The sequence below is a fragment of the Acomys minous genome, assembly GCF_964271855.1.
Source record: "Acomys minous genome assembly, chromosome: 15".
NCBI classification, from domain to species: Eukaryota; Metazoa; Chordata; class Mammalia; order Rodentia; family Muridae; genus Acomys; species Acomys minous.
Genome location: NC_140497.1, coordinates 29,879,094 through 29,903,512, shown reverse-complemented (window position 1 = coordinate 29,903,512; position 24,419 = coordinate 29,879,094). Strand labels below are relative to the sequence as shown.

General features: G+C 36.1%; 1 protein-coding gene and 1 long non-coding RNA gene across 3 annotated transcripts in view; one reads left to right on the top strand and one right to left on the bottom strand.

Moving 5' to 3' along the window:
• The window catches only part of LOC311584942, a 753,214-nt gene that overhangs the window by 88,447 nt on the left and 640,348 nt on the right, over nucleotides 1-24,419 (top strand). The window lies entirely within an intron of this gene.
• MICU3 (mitochondrial calcium uptake family member 3) overlaps nucleotides 1-24,419 on the bottom strand; it is an 85,692-nt gene that overhangs the window by 40,957 nt on the left and 20,316 nt on the right. For both annotated transcript variants that reach the window (XM_084760037.1, XM_084760038.1), the window contains exons 2-4: nucleotides 16,924-17,077; nucleotides 12,880-12,911; nucleotides 3,402-3,480 (exon numbers count right to left, since the gene is read on the bottom strand). In XM_084760037.1, the coding sequence (XP_084616163.1) occupies nucleotides 3,402-3,480; nucleotides 12,880-12,911; nucleotides 16,924-17,077 (265 nt within the window). The remainder of the gene's footprint in view (nucleotides 1-3,401; nucleotides 3,481-12,879; nucleotides 12,912-16,923; nucleotides 17,078-24,419) is intronic.

Here is a 24,419-nt window from a genome sequence, read left to right as displayed (position 1 = left end):
ACTGTTCTAATTCACTTAGTGGGTGACAAAGCACTATAGGTGATATAAAGTACTTTTAAAGTCCCATATAATTACTGACAATTAATTCAAGATTTCCTTCATGTAAGGATTACTTAACAGGAGGACTATTTGACTGCAAAGGGTCATAGCAATCATTTGTCTGTAGGGCTGGCTGCCTGGCTAGTGAGATGGATTAATATGCACACAGGAAGGGAGAACCAAGTGATATAAGTTAGTGAAAATGGTCAAGGAAAGAGACAATGTTGCTGAAGATGAACTATAGATTCTTAATGCTTCCTAGCTATAATACAGAAAACCAGAAAAAAAATTAGAAGATCAACCTTCTGATTTAATTAAGGCTATACAGGACAAAAAAAATACCAAAGACAAATGCTACTATACAGTAATGGTACATTCTTTTTTAAAAGTTATTTATTTAGTCATTCACTTTACATCCCATCTGTAGCTCCCTCTTTCCTCTCCTCCAGTCCCACACTCCTTCCTTCTTCCCCCTCCTTTTCTCCTCCCCTTCAGAAAAGGGGAGCCCCAACCTACCCATTCCAGCAGTTAAGTCACATCAGGACTCAGCGATCCTCATCCACAGTGGCCTGGCAAGGGATCACTCCAGTGGAGAGTGATCGAAAAGCAAGCAACCAAGTTTATGTCAGAGACGGCCCCCGCTCTCCTTACTAGGAGACCCACATGAAGCCTGAGCTGCCCACTGAGTACATATGTGTAGAGGGCATAGGTCCAGTCTATACACTGTCCTTGATTTGTGCTTCTGTGTCTGCAAGCCTCCCCATCCCCTCCCCCCCCCCCCCCACTCCTGGGCCCTGGTTAGCTGGCTCTGTTGGTGTTCTTGTGGAGCTCCTGTACCTTCCAGGTCCTTCTATCCTTCCTCCCACTTTTCCAAAAGGCTCCCTGCCCTCTGCTCAAATTCCCATCAAAATACCAACACAATTTTTTACAGACCTTTAAAGAATAATTCTAAATTTCATATGGAAAAACAAAAAACCCAGAGTAACTAAAACAAGCCCATGTAGTACTGGTCCAGTCTTTAGAAGTAAGGGATAAAGAAGATCTCAACTAAATTACAGTAGTCAGGAGGCTTAGGCGGGAGGACTGTAAGTCCAAGAACAATCTTGAGCTGCTTAGAGAACCTTTGTCTTAAGTAGAGGAGAGGAAAGGAGAAGAGGTGACAACTAGGTTTTGGAAATTCAGTTAAAAATTTTAAGAATTTCCTTAAAAGCATGGAATTGCTAAATTACTATTTCTTGAACTGTTACATGTTTTCATAAGTTTTATATATTGCTTATAAGAAGCTGCTTAGAGTGAAGGGATAACAATCAGGCTTTAATATGAATAAAATATAATAAATAAATCAAGTAAGTAAGAAAGAATCTGTTTAATATTTTACTAAGTAATAGCTAAGAAGATAAAATCCATTTTTAGTTTAATATTTAGTAGCTTTAAAGAGTTAGCTTTAAACATTTCCCACCACTTAACCTTTATATATACATAAATTAAGTAGTTCAGTATTTCTCTAACACCTAGCAAGTTGGTTTTAAATCTTAGAAGACCATGGTTTAATGATCTTGCCAATATCAAGACTATGAAGCTGGGCAAGTGTCACACACCTGTAATCCCAGTACGTGGGAGGCAGAAGCAGGCGGACCTCTGTGAGGCTAGCCTAGTCTACAAAGAGAGTCCAGGATAGCCAAGGTTACACAGAGAAACCCTGTCTGGAAAAACCAAACAAACAAACCAAACCAACCAACCAAACAAAACAAAAAAAAAACAGGAAAACCCCCCAAAAACCAAAAACCAAAACAGAAACAAAATACAACAAAACAAAAATAATAAAACCTTCAAAACCAAGACTATGATACAGATACAAAGTATGCTGTAGGTTATCAATGGCAGGTATAGTTATTTAATTTTGACTAATACAAATAAGCTTCCATTCCTCAGATGTTCAATAATCACAACTGGCCAATGGTTTCTATACAAAACAAAAAAGAAATATGAACACTTTTATCACTGCAGTTTTGCTGAAAAATGCTAAATGAATATTCTCACCTGAAAAATAAACAAAAGCAAAAAGAAAAAACACATAAAAGAGAATATGCATCCAACACCAGGAGGGTTGGGTCTTCCAGACAAACCTTTTCTTAAGGAAAGAGGACTTTCTTTTTCTATGCATTTGCTTTTTGTTTTTGTTTGTTGGTCTTTCAGATTATATTTGATCCAATCTGTATTTTTTCAAAATTATGAAGGCAAAAATTTTAAGATTCATTATACTTAACTCTTTCTTTGCAGTTTAGAACATTTCCAATGTTATTATCTCACTATAAAATATGAATATATTTTCTAAGAATATCTTTGTTTTATGAGATAAGTCTTTGCTAGTCTAGTTTGGCTTCAAACTTAAAATCCTCCTTCTTCAGGTTCCTGAGAAGCTGAGATTATAAATGTACCACCATACCCAGACCTCCAAGGAGTTATTTTAATATACCTAAAGTCTGGTATTTAAATCCTAGTTAAAAAGAAATGACCACAATAAAAGACACGTGTTTTTCATTCAGATTCCATGTGGAAAACTGTGAGAATATTATAAAAGAAAACTTAGATTAAAAAGGACAATATTTTGCTTTTTTTTTCTTTTAATCAAGGCACATGTAACACAGGCTAGCCTTGAACTTACTATGTAGCCGAGGCTAGCCCTATATGCCAGCCTTATCCTCCTGCATTCACCTCCCCAGCACTGGGATTATGGACACACCATAATACCTAGATAGGCCACATAATTTTATTGCAAGCTAATGTCCATATTAACCATCTACCGTAGGGACACAGGTGCTGGTAAGAGAGAAAGTTGAAACAGGAAGCTTTTACAGTGAGTGCTGTATTTCAAACTTGGCTGCTAACATTGAGATGTAACAAGAATAAATAAAAAAAAAAAACTTGGCTGCTAAAAAACATACCCCATAGCCTTGTGTAGTCATTAAGTATAATTCCCAGAAGCAAAATTACATGAAGAAAACTAACATTTGGATATCTACTATTTTTAAAAAGTACTTTCTATGAGTAAATGTAAAACGCTTTTCAGTATGGTTGAAAATAATGAAGCCAAAGAGGCCATGAATACACACACATACACACACACACACACACACACACACACACACACACACACACACACTATAACATAGTCCTTACTCACGCTATACCAAAATAATTATTATTTACCCAGAAAAATTTGCATTTGGTGGTATTATATATTATAAATATATAACATATCTATTAAATATATTTATTTTTACTATATATAATAAACTGTTAATTAAATACATATCTACACACATAAATATTAAAATGCATAGGGATGAAGGTTAGCGTACCTCTTTCTTTAAGATTTCGAAAGAGCTTTGATGACCCCTTCCAAACTGGTGGTGTTTCTGAGAGCATCTGACTTAATTCCTATAAAGATGGATTGGAACACTGATTAGTAGTCAAATCACTTTCTTACAACATGAATCTTAAAAAAAGTAAGCATCCTGCCCGTGAAATTCTCCATTAAAAGGATCAAAAATGTGACATTAATGATCTTATTCCATATCTGTGTTTCCTTCCACCACAGTATTTAGCCATAATGCAAATATCAAATAAATGATAAAGATGTTATATTAAACTTAATTAGAGCTATTCAAAGCTTCAGCTAAATTTACTAACTAGATGAATATTAGCCAAGATGATTAAGTTAAGATAAAATAGCAAGTTTGGGTTCTGGAACGAGGAACAAAGGGGTTGTATGTAGATTTCCTCAGTAAAGTCAGGTGACCAGCTGGCTCCATGTTCTTCTTTGTTGCATGCCTAGTTCTATCTGAGACTGAGCAAAAGAAACAAGTGAGTGAAAGAATATGCTAGAAATGAATTGAGCGCTTTAATGGTGACCCAAAGAATCTTAATGCTGAGAAAACTGGAAATATTGATTTGTACTCAACTTTCTACAAGTAAATTATCATTGCTGGTGAGAAATTGAAGAATTTAAACAGTTGAATCATTGCTTATTTAAAAATATTTTAATATATTATGCATATTCTGCAAAAATAATAAAAACATCAGAGCAAAAATTAAAATATGGTTGATGGTTAGGAAAACTAGTGAAAGGTCTTGGTAAAATAATGAAATAATTTGAAGTTTAAAAATTACTTTTCTCAATAACACATTTTTAGTAATACATTTTAAAATAAAGAAACCACTTCTAATTTTAGATCTAATCTTTATTTGTCACCCTTTGTTTCCAACAATCGTGGTGTCATCTGCAAGCTTACAGAAATGCCGAATGCCAGCACCTTCTGAATTAGACACGGGTTCTTCCTAGACCTCTGGGTGATGTCGGTGCACATTCGAGTTTGAGAATACTTCACACAGACTTTTCTGTGGAATCCAAAAGATGCTCTGTGATATTTAAAACAATATTTTTACATTGCAAAACCGAGGTATCAGGGAAAAAAATCCCTGAGATGTGAAACGCAGGAACATTTTTAGGGGCTTTATAGACTCCCAGATGTCCATGTTTGGATTCTAGCATTCAGTTCCTTCTGAGCTTTATCTGCACGACAGGCAGCAGATGCCACATGTGATGAGCAGTGTCTTGGGGGTGGGGCAGAGGCAAACAGGGAAGACTGCAGGTGTGAATGATGAGAAACTGGGATATTTGCCATTTAGACGAAAATAAATGTATATATTGTTAAAGTAAAAAAAAATTTAAGAATCAACACATTTCACATACTTAAAATTTATACCATTTCTGATGAATATAGATTAATTTTTCCTATTATAACTATGTCCTTTAATCTCTATTCTGATTTTAAAAATTAATTATCTTTATTGAGAGAGTCCTCTATGTGATTAATAATGGACTCATAATAGCTCATTTAATTCTACTAACCTATTCTCACACACATTTTAACTGAGCCCTAAGTTGGGTAAGTAATTTGCTCATTAGACACATAGCAGTAAATTACAGAGACTGAAACTCATTGACTTCAAGAAGTTTCTCTCTCTCTCTCTCTCTCACAAGAATACATGCTCCAGGCCTAGATCATCTGGTTGTTATAGTAATCATTTTTGTTATGTGCCAATTTTGATTTTTAATGTTTACCAAAGTTTGTATATATTCATTCATGCTGGAAATTTGTTTCCTTGCTGTCCATACCTAATCCTTTCTATATACTACTCCGCTACATAAAATGCATTTGGCCTTTGTCTCTAGCTCCTGGGAGGCAAAGACATGGTCAGCTGTTTGATCACTTCCACCTCAGATATAACACGCACACAGGAAGTCACTATGCTCACTGGAGCCTGGTGAAGAAGCTGGGAGGCGACAAAGCCTGACTCCCCATGGAGAGAGGGCAGATGCTCCTCAGCAGGGCACGCCCAGACCCAAAGCTTTGCTCTTCATTTATGTTCTTATCTGTACTCACAACTATAGCATTTCTGAGTTCTATGAGTCATTTCAGTAAATTAAGAAACCAATTGGGAACTGAGGGAAAATCCTGGAACTGTAGCCAGTGAGGTCTGGAGACCTCTGAGGTTGGGGTACACGTCAGGAAAGAAAGCAGTATTTGGGGGTTCTATATCTTCAAATTAGTGGAGTCAGATACCAAACATGGGGTGTCCAGTGTCAGAATTACTTGCCGTACTGCAAGAAAGGAACAAATACACATTTGCTGAATTAATTTTACCTTCCTAATATTATAGGTTTTTTTAACGTAAAGTACTTAAATATTTTCTTCAGTATAGTTTATTAATCATATAGTTAGTGCATGCACACATACTCTTTATCCCCTGGCATGGAAATCGTAGGGTTGGAAAATTATATTTGAAGAGAAACTAAATTTCAATTTTACTTAATATTTATTCTTTTAATCTAACTCTATCATAAACATTTTATTATTTTAAGTATTAAACCTATTCCTTGTCTTTTACATAATATGGACATATTTTTAAGTCACTTAGCTTTAATTTTGTTATTAATGCCTATAAAGTTTATAACATCACTTCTGGAAGTCAGCTGTTTACATTTTTAAAATACTAAGGACACAAAAGATGTTTTTTGATATTGTATTCATCAATGTTTAATTTATTTAAATGTAAAAAACAAAAGTCTTGGCCGGGCGTGGTGGCACATGCCTTTAATCCTAGCACTTGGGAGGCAGAGGCAGGCGGATCACTGTGAGTTCCGAGGCCAGCCTGGTCTACAAAGCAAGTCCAGGACAGCCAGGGATACACAGAGAAACCCTGTCTCAAATAACAAAACAAAACAAAAAACAAAAAACAAAAAAAACCAAAACCCCAACCCCCCCAAAAAAATCAAAACAAAAGTCTTAAAATATAAGCTTTCATAACTACACTTTGCCTCAATTGTCAAGCATCACTCATCACACAGCCTGTAGAAAAATCCACTGAGGCTGAATAAAAAAATAGATTCTCAGGATGAGGAAAAGTATTGTTTTCCTAGGTCCTAGAAAACATCAGCGTCCTGCCAGTTGTTGTTTGCTCAGCCGTATCTGTTAGGTCTAAAGCAGGATACATACACTCTAATACACTTGCTCATTTTATTCTGTAGTACTGTTATCCAAAGTATGAAATTTTACAATTATTTGATCAATTTCTCCAATAATTATATCATTTCTAAATTTTTGGCTATTCTATCTATTGTGTCAGGAAACATGAATAAGGTAGAGAGTGTAAACATTTAAACTATTCTGTAGCATATATACCTATAAATATGATCTCAGATACACACTGTAAATTTCCTCAGCCATTACCAAATCCCTCTCCAAACTAAAGAGATCATGTATTTTTTCAATCGGCTCCTTCATGCGCTTGCTCATTACTGACACGTCACTTTTCTGGAAGCTAGCCATCTAGTACGTGTGAACTAGACCATCATTGCTCTAATTTGCATATCTTTAAATTGAAAACCATAATCTATTTTGTTGTCATTATATTAGAGTAAGATTAACACTACTCTTGCTTTGGCTGTCCATTTATTTCCTATTGCGATGATAATCTTTTTAATATCAGTTTATACCAGTTCTAAATGACTATTAGATCTTTTAAAGTTGCTTTTGGATAATACATTACAAAAGCATTTCCCTATGTATCAAATATTTTTAAGTGTTGTTTAGTGAAAGTTTAACTATTCAATTTAGTAAAATTAGCTAGTAATTTCCTTTGAATAAAGTCTTGTTTAACAACATCCTCTCATGTGTTCTTCAGTTTTTGCTTTTTGACATTCAGAATTTTTAATCATAAATAAAAACAATATAAAAATAAATCAAAACAAAAATCCAGCTGACACTGAGAACTCTGATATTACCCTTGGTGATTTCTTATGTTCATTATAACACTCTTTTAAACATTTTTTGGAGTTGGGGCATCTTGGGCTTCTTTTGGAGTTGGATAAAAGCTTCTGGCACAGTAATCAAAACAATTATTTTCTTTTGTGGGATCCAAGTACCAATCCTTTTCTTAAGGGTAGAGTCTCCTTAATTGTAGCAAATTGGGTCTAACCTATTCCATCCACAGAAAACATGACAAGCAGGCTGACCTTTCAGCTAAGCTGTATCTGTGAGGAGAGTTCACTTTTTGCTTTGAAATTCTAAGGTGGTAGGACTCGAGATTTGGGTGGGTAGAAGTTATAGTTTTCACCACATTTTGAAAGCAACATAGAAGGTGCTACTCTGAAATACTCTGAATTATTACGAAAAACATTTCTGGGTAACAACTGCACCACTGACATTTTGGTAACAAGGACTGAGACATTGCACTGTATTCTCTTCTTTTCCTGTACAAGGAAACATTTGTTATACTTTATAATGCTCTAAAATTCAAAGAATATCCAGTTCTGGACTTTAAGTTATATTTATGTGGATGGGGATGTAGTCCTGAGAATTAATAAGGGTAAAAATATAACTAAAAGCAGAGACAATTATGGGTATCTCCAATTCTATTTCCCAGTTCCCCAGAACATCTTACTTATCTCCACTACTTTTGAGCAAGAAGACATTATCCCTTTTGATACTAACAACACACTAATATGTTTACAAGTGGAAGAATAAGACTGCCGATATATACACAACCCTTGAATGTTTTTAATTCCAACCAATTGTTCACTAGGCTATCAATTTATTTATACAGCTGACAGCATTTGATACATAATAGGTTATTTGAACATAATTACCATATATGAGAATGAATCATTGGTAAAAAATGAACATTGTTGGTATCTATACTGTTGTGAATACTGTATTTTTACATATTTTAAATTATTTTGTATATATACATAATTATAGTGCTATATTATATGTTTATCCTTCTAAGTATATGAAATATTATTCTATGAAGAGTAAAGTAACTAGCCATGATGCTTAGGAAAAAAAATAACACAATCCATCTGCAATTAGCTTTCATATCTGGTGGTGGGTTCTGAAGACTAGTATCCTTTGCCCCATCTTACACATGATGGGGGAATCAGTATTTTCTCTACTGATTTACAGATTCTCCTTAAGATGTCTAGATATGCCTCTGGATTACTTATCTATTATTTATTATTATTTTATCTTTATCTAGTTAAAAAAATCCTTTCAACAATACAATATTATTTTAATTATCAAGCTACTATTACCCTTCAATTAACAATTTTCTATTAATATGAATAATTTATTCTCATTCCTATCACTTCTTTTTTATTTCCTTTTTAAAGCCATGCTACATATTTTAGAGTCCTTACTCAAATGTTTTAAAAAGTGAAATCTAAAATCTATTTTGTTATAATTATATAATAGTAAGATAATGTACAGACAAATTTGGAGATAAGTATCATTATAATTTAGTACCCATGAACATGATATTCCTCTGCCTAAAAGACAATTTTTAACAATGTTGTACACACGCTGTAAGTACATGTGGTGGTTTGAATGCAAATAGGGTCCACAGACTCATATTTGAACACTTCGGCTCCAGTCCGTAGGTGTTTGGGGAGGATTAGAAGTTATGGCCTTTATGGAGGAAACGTGTCAGTGGGCAGCAGATTTGAAGTTTCCAAAGACTTGTGCTATTTTGAGTTGTCTGCCTCCTTTCAGATCAGATGTGAGCTCTCATCTGTCTCCGATGCCATACCTTTTCTTTGCCATCTGAAACCATAAACCCAATTAAACACTCACTGCCTTGGTGCCTTGGTCATGGTGCTCCATTACAGTAATAGAAGTGTAACTAAGACATTTGGTGAGGTAATCCTCCTCAGGAACAGTCATAGGGGAGGGGAATAAGGGGAAAATGGGAGGGAGGGAAGAATGGGAGGATACAAGGGATGGGATAATCATTGAGATGTAACAAGAATAAATTAATAAAGTTTAAAAAAAAAAGACATTTGGTGCCAGGAAATGGGCTATTGCTGTGACACACCTAACCACGTGGTTTTGGGGTTTTGGACTAGAAAAATGATTAGTGCTGTAAACAAGGCTTAATGGGCCATCCTCCTAGGAGCCTGGAAGCCAGTCCTGAGAGCTACATGGATTGTGGAAGCCTAGCTCAAGAGACTTCAGAGGGAAGCAAGGACTTTAACAGTAACTGAACCAGAGGCCATTTCTGTGATGCTCTAGGACAGAACGTGGCTGCTTTCTGCCTTTGCCCTAAAGATTTTCCGAGCCTAAATTAAAAAGCAATGGGCTAATTTCTTTAGCAGATGAGATTTAAAGACAGCTTAATACTGACTCTGTCGCCCAGGGGTCCCTCTCAAACTAAGGCACCAGCCAAGGACAATACAGGCCGTAAACTTTAAACCCCTACCCCGATCTAGCCAATGGACAGAACAGTCTCCACAGTAGAGTGGAGAGTGGGATATGACTTTCTCACATACTCTGGTGCCTCACATTTGACCATATCCCCTGGAGGGGGAGACCTGGTGGCACTCAGAGGAAGGACAGCAGGTTACCAAGAAGAGACTTGATACCCTATGAGCATATACAGGGGGAGGTAATCCCCCTCAGGAACAGTCATAGGGGAGGGGAATAAGGGGAAAATGGGAGGGAGGGAAGAATGGGAGGATACAAGGGATGGGATAACCATTGAGATGTAACAAGAATAAATTAATAAAAAATTATAAAAAAATACTGACTCTGTCACACGGTTATTCATAATCACTATTATGCAGGTCTACAATGAAAAAGCATTTAAGTGGGGCAAAAGAAATAAATGAATAGTTGGAAGAAAAAAATAACAGGAAATTCAATGTTCAAGTCAAGGCTTGTGCTGAAAGAAATACAACTGAGGAGAAGCCTAGTCTGAAATAGAATAAGGAGAGTGGTGTCCTCAGGGGAGGTCTCAATCAGCTTTCAACTTATGAAGGGAAAATGCCTAGGAAATACCCCCTCCTAAAAAGCAACAACAAAGGAAAGCTGCAACTGTTGATACATGGAGGCTCCAACCCAGCGGCAGCCTCATCCACATGGTTCTGGCTTTAAAGTCATGAAGGATAGGATACACTAGTAAAGAGATTATACAATCTTCCATGAAAAAGGAGAGCTGCGGAGTATAGGCAGTGTGTGACAGAGCAGTTTCTGCTTGAAAGCTCTGTAAGCCATTGCATGAAGCTGTAGAAATGAAGCTTGGAAACCCCAAGATGTCAGAGGTGCTGCTGTCAGAGGGATATCATGAAAGGAGAACTGCTAACAGGGAGTGGAACCAGCCCAAGAGGAAAGTATATTGCAAGCAGCAAAGCTGGAAGGACAGAGCCACTTTAGCCCTTTGATACCAGATACAAAGCTACAGGATTTAGAGTTTGCCCTTCTGGGTCTTAGTCTTGCTTTGGTTTAGTATTCCCTTACTATACAGTGATGCCTCTCTTATGGAAAGGCAATGCATATTCTGTGCCACATGTTGGAAGTATGTGATTTGCTTTTGACTTTGCAGACATTACAATTAAGAGACTGCCTTGAGTCTAAGAAGAGATGTTATATTTCGGACATTAAATTGGTGTTGAGACTCAAAGATTTCTGAGGCTGAACACCAGAAGTCATAGGTGCCAGGGAGAGGAACATAGTAGCCTGAATAAGACTGAGCATCAGTTTGAATGTTTGGTTTCTAGTTGATGGCTCTTTGGGAAGCATTAGAAGGTGTGGCCTTGCTAGAGGAAATTTATCACTGGGGATAGACTCTGAGTTTTCCAAAGACTTGTGCCATTTTGGGGTAGGTCTTTGCTTCCTCCTTTAGGTCAAGATGGGGCCTCTCAGCTGTTTCTGCTGCCATGCCTTTGGTCTGCTATCTAGAACCATGCACCCAATGAAATAATTCCTCTAAGTTGCCTTGGTCACAGAAAGTAAATGAGATAGTATGTTCTTAAGTACCTGATAGATTTTGTTGCTATTGGGTAATGTATCTTGATGCAGTTTTATAATTGCTATTATCAATTTAAAATTTAGTATCAGCATGTTACTAACATTGATTCATTTATTTTTATATCTAGTATTAATTTCCAAAACTTTTATTGGATATGATTTTTTAATGTATTACTTGTCACTACTGTAGTTCTTACAATTCCTTTTCTCCACTCCCACCATCTTCCCATCTCTTTCTCCTTGACATACTGTATTTTATGGCTATAATGCAGTATGAGAATCAGGCTTCTTTAAAGACAGGTTCTTCAAAGATACCACTAATGCTATCATATGAGATCCTTCTAAGTTAGAGGAAAGACCAAGTGGAAACAGAGTGAGAAGATGGCCATAGAAAAGGAGATAAGTCCCAAAACAAATCAACCTGTCATTGCCTTGATCTTAAACTTCTAGTTTGCAGAACTGTGTGACAATAGTGCTTTTCAGCCACTAGGCTATCATACCTCATCAGGACAATCTAGAATAAGATATATCTCTTTGCTAGCCCTCTGTGTGACAGATGTATCTTTATATTACATTTAACTGGAAAGAGACTATTTCTAAAGTTTCACAAGTCAGCATGCATTTGACATTGCAGGCTTTTGAGAATTCCACTTTATTAGTGAAGGAAGTTTAAAAATAGCTAAGTTAAAACTAGAAAAATCATGAGTACATTAGAAGACATTTGGAAGTCCTCCCTAATGGCAGACAGTCCTTTCCATCTCCTAAAGGTGAGAACTACCTTAATTTTACATTAATTTATCTCTTAGTTTTGCCAACTGTGGATGTATCCTTAAATACTGTGGTTTTATTTCCTGTTTTCAATTCTGTTTGAATGGAGTTGTAGTTTTTGAAAAATTATTAGGTCTACTATTCATGTGTTTGCTTTTTAAAACCATGATGAGCAGTCTATGTACTTCTGAAACTCTTCTATATGTAAGTGATGATTTCTCTAGGTATGAATTTCTATATTAAATTACCTAGTAATTTATATGTATAATTTATAAGTATATATAATTATGTATTTATAGTTATATATAACTTATAAGCAAATTAAATTTGACTACACTAGGCACATGTAGATGTATTGTTGTAGGATTTAACCTCAGGGATGAAGCTGTTGGGTACAGAGTCTATATATCTTCAATTAGATAATGCTAATCGTTTCTAAACAAGGGACACTGATTTACATTTATACATGACAATTACCATTAACCTTTATCTTTACTAGCCTGTGGAAATCCCTTCCTTCTTTATTACTTGACATTATGAAGACTAAAAGATACCACCACTATGTGATTTTACTTTGTAAAAACCACACACACACATATAAAGATATATATTATTGTATATAGTTAGATGATGTGCATGTATGCTTATATGTGTATATTGTATGTGTACATGCATATGTTGTATACCAAGAGCTTTAACTTACCTGTTTAGAAAGTGACTTCCACGTTTTAGCAACTAAAATAAATATAAAATAATTAGATAATATTGTATGTAATGTATATCCATATTTAGTAACCATATATAACCATAACTCAAAATCAAGCTTTTATGTTCAAAAAGCAAAGGTTTTTTTTTTTACCCTCGATATCTGAATCTAAGATATACTCTTTTCATGTTATCTATTTGTTGCAAATACTATAAATTTATAATAAATAAAATAAGCATCATGGGAATTTTTTTCTTAAAACCAGATTATGGTTGGGCCCTTCTGGATTCATGAAGTAAGCTAAACTACAATTATTCTATAGGCCTTAAGGGACAAATAATTATACTTATAGAACATTCACATTGGAATTAGATATATTAATATTTCTGAAAATAATTCATAGGTGAGGTCTGTCCAGGATTAAAATGATAAGAGGCAAAGAGAAGAAAAGCTAACAGGACAGCCAGTAAAGTGAAAGGAAAGTTCCTATCCAATTTGGATTCTAGGAGTATCTTAGGAGCAAAAGTATGGTACTTCAATAAAATATCATTTTCTTTACCATGTCAATGATCTCAGTTTAAATAGTAAAATGCTGGGATAGATGCACAGCCACCATTTTTGTTTCTCTTGTTAAGATTCTACCATTGGAAATGGCTAAGAATTACCTCCAGGTTGGCAGCAATTAAGTCCTACAGTATACTTCCATTAAGAAAACTGGTGAACTGTCAATAACTGTTTCTACACAGCAATTCTGTATAACAACATGTTGAATTTTAAATTGTAAGGAAGACATATTGCTATGGAACTCTCTTTTTACGGTGGTAAACTAACTCATCTTGAGATCAAAGGTGAAGAGGTACTTTTATAACATTTGGAACTAATTTTTCTTATAGATCAATTTCTCTTCTGTTTCATAACAAGATCTTTCTTTTACCTAGGTAGTCTATATGAACATGTAATCAAACAGTGAAATCATAGGAATTTTGCATGACACCTTAACTATGATATTGTGCACATAATTTTGCATGTAATCATAACTATAATACTGTGCACATAATTTTGCAATGACTCGTTAGTGAATAGGACAGTAAAATAGCAGTTCTGAAAGAGTATAAGAAAAATCCTTTAAAAGTACAAATACACAGGCATGTTCTTTGGCAATGCTCAGAAGTTATTTATCCAACAAGGAAGTTAAATCTACTCTTGAGTGTGTGGTTTTATGAGATTTCCACAGTAGATTATTCACAAAAGACACATTCATTCTGCAGGAAATGTACCATGTTCAATAGTTTAGCTGTTAAAGAAATACAGACTGAAGAGCTATTAAGTCTTCAAAGGGTGTTCTGACTTTCTAAATTCCTTATTTCATATTAAATCACTGAGTGTATAAATATAACACAAGGATAAAGGTGTTAAATTTATTAGAAATATTTTATTTCTCAGGCTGTAGGCTTATGTTCATCATACCTGTGATGCACTCTTGTATCTGAAATGGTTTTAATAGTGTATGCCTATAAATATAAATTAAAATGATTCTTGATACTATAGAAAAATAAATACATATTTTAATCCCAGAAGGAAAATTTACCTTTCAGATTAGATTCTAAAGAGAAAAATAAGATACTTTCTTAGTTTCCAAAAATTATAACCAACAATCTGTTTTATTTTACAATTAACATTTATTTGAGCTACAATTATTGACAAAATACTGAAGTGCATTTTTCTATTGAATGTCATTATAATATTATATCAAAGATGCTAAAAATCTGGAATATGAACTCAAATGATGAAAGTGATGACATATCCAAAATTATGGTTCTTTGCTACTAGTCACACAGAAGTTATTTGCAAAAAATTCTTCATGAGGTTACTATTATTTTCACATTAATAAAATTAGTATAGAGTACTTACAAATAAAGAATAAATAACTCATAATATACCAAGTCAGTTAACTCAAAGGGTTATAAATCTTATGTTAGCCTCAAAATTACTATTTAAAAGAGCCCTATTTAATTTCCGGTCATTCCTAACTTACACATTTCCAGCATGGTTACTATTATTACTCTCTAGGTTCTGTGTTTTCTCAGGATTTCCTGCTAGTGAAAACCACCTTCTTCTTTTAAAAATTTGTTTATTTTTACTTTATTTACATTGGTTTTTTTTTCTTTTTCTTTTTTTTACTTCTTACATCTGTAGATGGTGTCAGATTCCCGGGAACAGAAGTTACAAACAGTTGGAAGCTGCCATGTGGGTGCTGGGAATTGAGCTCTGGTCCTCTGCAAGAGCAGTCAGTGCTCTTAACCTCTGAGCCACCTCTCCAGCCCTCACCTTCTAATTTTAAAGCTTATTTTGGGTTAAAGTCTTGCATGATCAAGCCTCGGCCTCCAATTCCAACCCAGCTGCCATTTCCTTTCCCTGGCAGAGCCACACCTCTTGAGCGGGTATTTGACAGACACTCTCTTCACTTCTTCATCTAGTACTCCATTCTGCAATCTAGTTTTTGCCTTAAGTCAATTTCCTGAGATGCCAGTTGAAAAAGCACCAGGAACTTTCATAGTACTAAGTCTGGGCTATGTTCGGCCCTTATCTAACTTGACTTCTCAGCAGGGTTCCACTCACTGGACCACCCCAACTATTTCCTTCTGGTCTCTATGATTCTGTACCATTCTGTTTTACTTCTTGGGTCTGCGGATCTGTTGAGGCTTACCCTTCTCCAGGATTTGTACATTCATTGTTTTTAATGAGTAAGAATTCCTCAAGCATTTGCTACTGGTTATCTAAAATAGTACAGTGTTTCTCTGGACAATTTCATCATACATAGCATTAACTATCAGTCATATGCAGACAAATCCCAAATATGTATGCTCAGACCTCTCCCTGAACTTCATTGTTGAGAATTCAAAGCATCAAAAGTCAATTCATTGAGAGCTGGATGAAACTCAGCAGAAAAGCACTGGCCCAGCATGTACAGAGCCCTGGATCCAATGCCCAGCACTGAGGGGAAAGAAAGCACTACAAGTTAATTCGCACACATTGCCAAATTTTTGAAAAATTTAAAGTTTGGTTTTGCTGTGGAGGAAACTGGCTATAATTATTCTAGTCTAACTTATGCATTTTTATGAGAAATGTAAGTAAATAGTAGTTAAACAATTTATCTGGTACATTAATTTTAGTGAATTATCTTTCAGTGTGCAGAAACTGGACAATCCAACTTTTATGTATTCAATGCATCTCAAATACATCAGTCAGAAATTTATTGATTTTTCCCTCTTCTACCTCATTTTTACAAGCCACCCATCCAGTTAATCTAACCCAAATCCTTTCACACTAGAGAATCTTTTGCTGTGACAGTGTCAAAAGATAATATCCACAGTTAGAAGAGACAACAGAAGTAGTTTTCCCTTTCCCAACCACCTGTATCTGTGAAATGGATTTTCTTTATACCCTTCACTGAAAACAATAGGCTGGATACAAAAGCATATGTAATAAATTTGCTGCCATCTAGTAAGTCAGGTGTAAAGCCTTTCCAAGAAATGCGCAACTGTTCAAGTGTTTGAAAGCCACTCTTTAACACAGAGAAAAGTGGGGAAGAAGCAGCCCATCTTTATACTTCAGGAACTATGTGAATGAAGGAAATAACAGAGCAGAAGTCTTGAGCAAGGCTAACGTCAGTGCAGTCCACTAAATTGCTTATATGATACCTAAAAACAAGGTAGTGTTCAATAGATGGAGTGACTCAAAATTCTGCAATTTTAAACATAATAAAAGATTTTTTAAGAAACATCAGTCTGCAAGACATTGCATAAGATGATGAATTTTGAATTGTCACATTATTTTTTGTTATGTATTCTAAAATAAATATACCATTACATATTTTCAAAAAATAGATTTTTTTCTTCAATCTTCATTTTTATTGTCATCTATTTAACCTGGCCAGAATTGCTTAGTATCCATTACTCTGACTAGCTTCTTTGGAAGTGTTTGAAAATTATTATGATACTGAAGGTAAAATTATGAAAGCAATTTAAAATCTTTACTTACATTTGGGCTCATCTGTTGTAACAGCCAAAATAAAATCATATGGAGTCATGAATAACTGTCCTTCACATTCTATAGATGCAAATAAACGAAACCGTCTCTCTCGAGATGTAGCATAGAGGTCCAAATCTTCAGTAACAGCTCTGCCAGTAGCAACCTATGGTTAAGAAAGCAGGAAAATATTAACTAGTAGAGATGCCACCACCTTTAAGAAGACTGATGTGGGCAGGGGTGGCGCATGCCTTTAATCCCAGCACTTGGGAGGCAGAGGCAGGCAGATATTTGTGAGTTCGAGGCCAGCCTAGTCTAGAAAGTGAGTCCAGGACATCCAAGGCTATACAGAGAAACCCTGTCTTAAAAAAACAAAAACAAAAACAAAACAAAATAAGATAGATGCTTTTAAACTACTAAAAGTGAAAAAGTCAAGTGTAGGAACCAGGCCCGACGGGGCTGCCTGCCTGTCTTGCTGTTTCATGTCCTGTTTCTAGCAGCTTCCACGTCTGTGTTTATCTTGGTTAGCTAGTCATGTTTACTGCTCTGAGAACGCGCCCCTCCCTTCCTCAAGATTTTTCCTCCTGTGTGCAATCACCTCTTAAGGGATTTCACCTGGGGGTAGGATTCCTGTTTGGCTGCCTATAAGAAGGCTCTTTGGAACTCTGGGGCCGGATGAGAATAATAAACCGTTGCCGCAGCTGCTGCTGCAGCTGCTCTCTTAACACGAAGGACCCGTTGTGTTATTGTGTGTGTGCATGAGTTAAATCCGCAGGCCCTCGCCCTCGACTTGGTACCATGGTGGCGCGGGCAAGTAAATATAAAAGAGTGAAGACTTACTTTTTATTACCTCAATCCTTTCATAAAGAAAAATTTCACAGTAATAGAATGAATTAATGTCTGGGAAATTCTACCACAATGTTAAAGGATGGGAGAATTTTAAACTGCCACCATCAGAAAGGTTCTTAAGGTTTAGCTGGAGAGAACATTACAGACCCACTGGCAGCAGGACACCAGAGCTTGGCTTGAGTGCTTGGTATGTGCTCCATGGACTTATGTCTAGGTTCCACCCCCCCCTCCCCCACCCCCAGGGAAAAAGCATGCCTTGAGGGTTGTTGCTTATGGTTTGTGACTATCACTATAGAAGCCATAGAAAGGTGATGCTCAGGCTGGAGCTGAGATAGAACAGTGCAGTACAGTAAGCACTGATGGTATTCTGAATTTTGCATAGAGCCAAGATGAACAGAATTAGCAGGTTTGTGTACACAGGAATTTGGAGATTCCTCTGCATTCCACAGGCCTTTCTTTGTAGACAGACATATCAGGCTTGCAATTTTTTAACAGTATCTACAAATAATACTTTGGGATAAATTCCTAAAATTGACTAGCCCAATAATCTGTCTTAAATCAAGCTGCCTTCAAGATATTTATTTGTGATTATAAATGAAGTTTTTACATGTTAAAACTATTTTATATTAGAAATACATCTTACTTAGAACAAGAAGATTATATCTGTCTTTACTTTTGTCCCGGAAGTTATAATAAGACTATGCACAAACTATCAAAATTATTTACACACCTAAGACATTGAGAAGCCATAAGAAAATAATCTAAAGGACTCTTTACAAGGCATCTACACTTTTTATTTTAATTATACTCTCTTAAATGAAAAGCCATAAAACTGAGTAACTGTTTCCATCATTGTCAAGTCTATGCTTTTTGAAAACATGAAAGTAGTCAAGTCTACACTAAAAACGCATTTCATACCCTACTCCCTAACCATGCTAAGAGCTCTGGACAGCCTTCTTCCCTAACTTCTAATGGGTGTATAAGACATGAAGCATACTGTCTCTGCTTTGAAGGAGTCTATATGGAAGAACACAACACTAGCTGGGGAGGAAAGGGAGACAAACATGGAGGCAGCAAGTCAGTAAAATGAAAATAAATAGAAGGAAAAAAATGTTCTTTAAGTGCTGGTTAATAAGAAGGCCTGGCCAGGGGCTCTAGAGAGATGGATCAGTAGTTAAGAGAACATATTAATTGAGCACACACTGTTCTTGCGGGGAACCCAGTTTGGTTCCCTGAAACTCAGTCTGATGGCTCACATCCTTGTGACTACTGCATAAAACCCCGAGGTTGTTTTCTTAGCAGACTATCAGCTTCCACTAATGCAAGGCTGAGAATGTCATTAAAAGAGGCTCAGAGGAGCAGGGGCTGATATAGGAAACAGGCACTGGCCCCTTTAAAAAAAGGTTGCTCCTTGCTCTGGGACTTGACATCCCCAGCCTCCTGAGGGGGAACCTATAAAAACTGTGGCCTAGAGCTCACAGTTTGAGTTCCATCTCTGCAGCCCTCCCACTCCCTTTGTTTGTGTCTAGCTGTGGGCATAGGGTGACCACTGGTTTCTCTAAGTTGCATACGGGCTAAACTATAAGTGTGATGCAAAATGCCTGCTACATGAGTACCAAGTACAAGTGTTAGCATCTGGGGATACAGAGGGCTAGGCAGTTCCAGTGGACCAAATCTGTTCACAAGCAGGCTGCCCAACTGCTTTCTACAGCCAAAAATGTGTTGGCAAACCCAGATATCTTCTTCTTGGGGCCTCAGTGAGTCACACTTTTGACACTAGGCTGCTCAGCTGCTTCTCAGAGTTGTAAGAGGATGAGCTGTGATGGCAGCTACCTCACTGGGCCACACTATTCAGAGAAGGCTTTAAGCATCTTCCTGTGGGCTCCAGGTTATCAGTCCTTAAAACTCATGTTAACTGTGTCAATGAAAAGACTTAAGAGATTTAGTTTTCGTTTTGATTATTTCAATAAAGGGAAGTCTGTAGTTTGAAAAAACTCAAAAGCAGTCTGTTTATCATTTGTTTATAGGAGGGCTACTATATATACATATATATGTATCATTTTTATTTTGATTTTTTTTTTTGTTAATCTTGTATCCAGCCACTTCACTTAAAATGTGTATCAGTTGTAGAAATTCCCTGGTAGAATTTTTGGGGTAACTTTATGTACGCTATCAGATCATGTGCACATGGCGATACTTCGATTTCTTCCTTTCCAATTTGTAGTCCCTTTATCTCCTTTATTGTTTCAGCTAGAACTTCAAGTACTATATTGAATGGATATGGAGAGAGTGGACAGCCTTGTCTTGTTCTGATTTTAGTGGAACTGCTTTGAGTTTCTCTCCCTTTAATGTGATGTTAGCTATTGGCTTGTTGTGGAATCAACAAAGCTGAACTAACAAGGGCTCACTGAACCTGAACTGACAATCAGGGAACCTGCATGGGTCTAACCTAGGCCCTCTGTATATATTATAGCTGCGTAGCTTGGTGTTTTTGTGGAACTCCTAACAGAGAGAGGGGGGAGGGGGAGAGAGAGAGAGAGAGGGAGGGAGAAAGAGAGAGAGGGAGGGAGAAGGGGCTGTGTCTGAGGCTTTTGCTAGCTTCTGGTACTTTTGTCCTCCTACTGGGTTGCTTTGAAAGGTGCCTAAATTTATTGTAACTTGATATGCTATATTTGGTTGCTATTCCTGTTAAGCCAGCCTTTTTTTATTTTTGTTTTTGTCTTTGAAGGGAGGAGATAGGTTCAGAGGGAGGAGGAAACTGTAGTAGGGATGTAATATATAAGAATTAATAAAAACAATAATAAAAAGAAAAACTCATCTCCTTTCCCAATGATAAAGGCCTTTTTCAATTAGTCTTTTAATTAGTCTCAATTTTTCAAATTTAATACATTTAAAATCAACTACAAATGAAAAGAGTTCATTTCTCTATTATCTATGAATCCAGAAAGAATATTCTAGGACTAGAGTTGAATACGGGCTCAAGGAATTCTGCTTCACACAGACCCAGTGCAGTTCATAGACCCAGTGCAATGATGATGGCCACAACCAATCAAGGAGAGTGTTGAAAGAATTGCAAGAAGTTCATGTGTGAAGTATTGACTGGCCAGGGCTAGAAAAGGTATAATCTGCCTGCGTTCACATTGAGCTGAAGAGAGCTTACTCACTTGGCCACACAAATGTGAGTGATGCTGGCAAACGAAGAACAATTTATATGGACATCTACATCCTATCTACTGTAGAGGAAAGATGAGATTATGGTTAAAAGTTTATATTATATGTCCCACTTTTTCAGGACATCAAGTGCTCTTGGTGTGGAACATAGTCCAAGAATGGAATTGTGTGAGGAGAATTTGGAGTGCTCATGAAAAAACTCCAAGAAAACAAGACAAGAATCTTTGACTTCAGTTTTTCCAAAACACAGAATTGTTCCTGCTGTTTACTTTCGTGTCCCTCCCAGGTGTAGCAGATAGGAGTGAATTTAATTCAGATTATTCATTACAGCTGACTGTTGTTATTTGTTTATATGCCTCCAAAGAAAAACATGTTTTTGCCATGTGTAGCTTGCCCCTGTGATTGTATGCTTTACTTAGGTGACTCTTCTTAAGTCTCAGAGTATAAAGTGCCTGGTGCTCTGAATGAAGTTGACTATTGTATGAAACTTTAGTCGGCCTCATTTTTAGGCTCTGCCCTGCTCACAGGTTTACACCACCAACTAGAATGGTAAACACCAATGGAATACAGAGGATGAGGGAAAAACACTAAAAGTATGTATGTATGAGAAATTTAGAGTAATTTAATAAGTAATAAAAAATTGAGGTATTAAGAAGTCCATGGGAAGCCAGATGCAGTGGCACATGCCTGTAATCCCAGCACTCAGGGAGGCAGAGGCAGGCGGCTCCCTGTGAGTTCAAGGCCAGCCTGGTTTACAAAGTGAGTCCAGGACAGCCAGGGCTATTATACAAGAGAAACCTTGTCTCAAAAAACCAAACCAAACCAAACCAAATCAAACAAAGAAAAAAAAAAAACCAACCAAACAAAATAGGGCCATGAGAAATACTATCTAAATTGTCTCCATCAGTTTGTAGGGAACAGAAAGCTGCTGGGTTCCCTGGTTGATGGTCTACATACACACTTATCACCATGTATGCTGTGTTCTCTCCTTCAGTCTTCAATACAGCCACTATCAATTTGAAATTTATTATCTGTACTGGATTTTTTCTAGCTTTGTATTACCAAATTATTCTATAACTCTTCTTTTGTTCTCCATAAACACTGCCCTATGACTAAGAAAAGATTGGGATCTGGTTCTCTGTAACTGCTTGTTGAGATACTCAGGATGCACATATGTCTATTGCTCTTTTTCCAACAACCGATCTATATATTTAGAAGAAGTTTAACAGTAAGAGCATTACTGCCCTATAATTTATAAAAAGTAATTTCAAGTAACTATAGCTGAGCAGATCTTCATATTTTACTCTAGAATTAGAAAACTTACATATTTCTAAACTAAATCTGGTGATAAGTTGCTATAGTTAAAATAACAACCAAAATAGCCAGAACTCTAACTCTAAAATTCTATGTTAAATATTTTTCATCATTGGCCAACTTCACTCTGAAAATAAAGTATTAGCAACTATCAAGACGACAAAATAACACATGAATAATTTTTGACAAATATTAGCAATTATATGGAATACAACTAGGATTTCTTGGCTTTACAATGAAATATTCTAACTAGACATTGAAAAAACCTTATAGCACAATTTTTTTTAACCTAACAGGCAAGTTTGGTAGCAAAGAGTTAAGAGAAGGCACTGCTATAGTACTTTAAAATCCTTTGCAGTTTTGAAATATGGTCTAACGAGTCCAGGCTTACTCTACAGCTAAGGATGACAATGCCCTTTGACCCTCCTGTTTCCACCTCCCAATTCTGGGATTATATACAAGCACCACACATCCGATTGCATGTGGTGGTAGAATTTGAACCCAGAGAAACTCATAATGGCAGCAAGTGCTCTCCCAACTGAACTGTATCTCTAGCCCCAAAGGATTTTTATGTGTACCAAACTTTGTTAATGAACTGAAAAACTTGCACATTATAGAGATATTATAAAACACTTGTTTAAAACTATCCAGGCACAGGCCTCAAAGCTGGCATATGAACTATCTGTATGAACAAGGCCACAGAGTAGAAGATAAAATCATAGACTTCTAGAGTTAACAGAAAACTTAAACTTGTCTTTTATGTTATTCTTTCTGAGAAATTACATATTACACTTTCTAGAAAATAGTAAGAACAGTCTGACATTCTTTTCCACATTAGCAATATTTAGGGAATCTTTTATCTGTAGAAAACTATTTTTTCTTCATTATTAAGAATCTGTCAGCTTCACTTCAGGCTCTAATGTCATGCTTCTTACTAACAAAAAATGGAGGATTTGAAGCTGAGGAGATGGTTCAGCAGATAAGAATATTAATTTTACAAAAATGAAGGCCTGATTTCAAATACCAGCACCTATATAAAAGCTGAGTATGGGTGTATGCACCCTACATGTCCAGGGCAGAGGATGAGGTAATTACTGAGGCGTGATGGCCACCCACCTAGCTTCAGGTTCAGTGAGAGACCTTTTATCAAGGGAATGAAGCAGAGTCTTGTCAGGACACATAGTTGATGGCTTCTCTTGGCCATGGACATAAAGGCACCCCCCCACACACACATGCTAGTAATAAAAATTAGTAATGACCATTTTTAGGTTACTGTGTGGATCATCTAAAGCAGTAGTTCTCAACCTTCCTGATTCTGTGACCCTTTAATACAATTCCTCATGTTATAGTGACCATAAAATTATTCTGTTGACACTCCATAACTGTAATTTGGCTACAGTTATGAACTGTAATGTAAATATATAATATGCAGGATATTTGATATGTGACCCCCGAAAGCGTTGGGACCCACAGCTTGAGAAACACTGCTCTAAAGTCAAGCTGACAGAACTAAGATTAACTTACAAAGTAGCAGGAAAAATTTAAACACTGTATTTTTAATTACTGTGTTTTCCAAAAGAAACAAAAATAATATGTCAATGCAATTAATATCCTGGAATTTCCAAGTGCAGACCTTTGCAAACAGTATTTAAACGTTACCTATTACTAGAGTTTCAGTAGGGCCTCGAGGCAATAGAGTGCATCATTATCCTTCCTATGAATAACAGAAAGCAAAGGTTCACTGCCAAGACACAGTCTCATGTTACTTTGGGTCAGCAATGTGAAAATTTACTCTGTGGTAAGGTCTGGTTTTCCCAGGGAGGTAAGATTAAATGCCAGATAAGGGATTTACCACTAGACAATTAGAGAAATTAATGCCTACAAGCTGATAATACCATAAAAAGGTAATTTGAAACAATTACTTAAATAGTGAACATTGCGTTACTTTTTTTTTTTTTTTAGCAATCAAGAAACAGAAATGAGAATGAAGAACAGCAGAAAAAAATATCACTTCCGTTAAACATATTACTTAGAATAGACATCAGTACTAATTTCCCTTAAAATACATTTGTTTTAGGGCTGTAGAGACGGATCAGTCGTTAAAGGCTAGGCTCACAACCAAAATACATTTGTTTTAATTAAATCAAATAATGCTAAATTTTCAGAATAAAAAA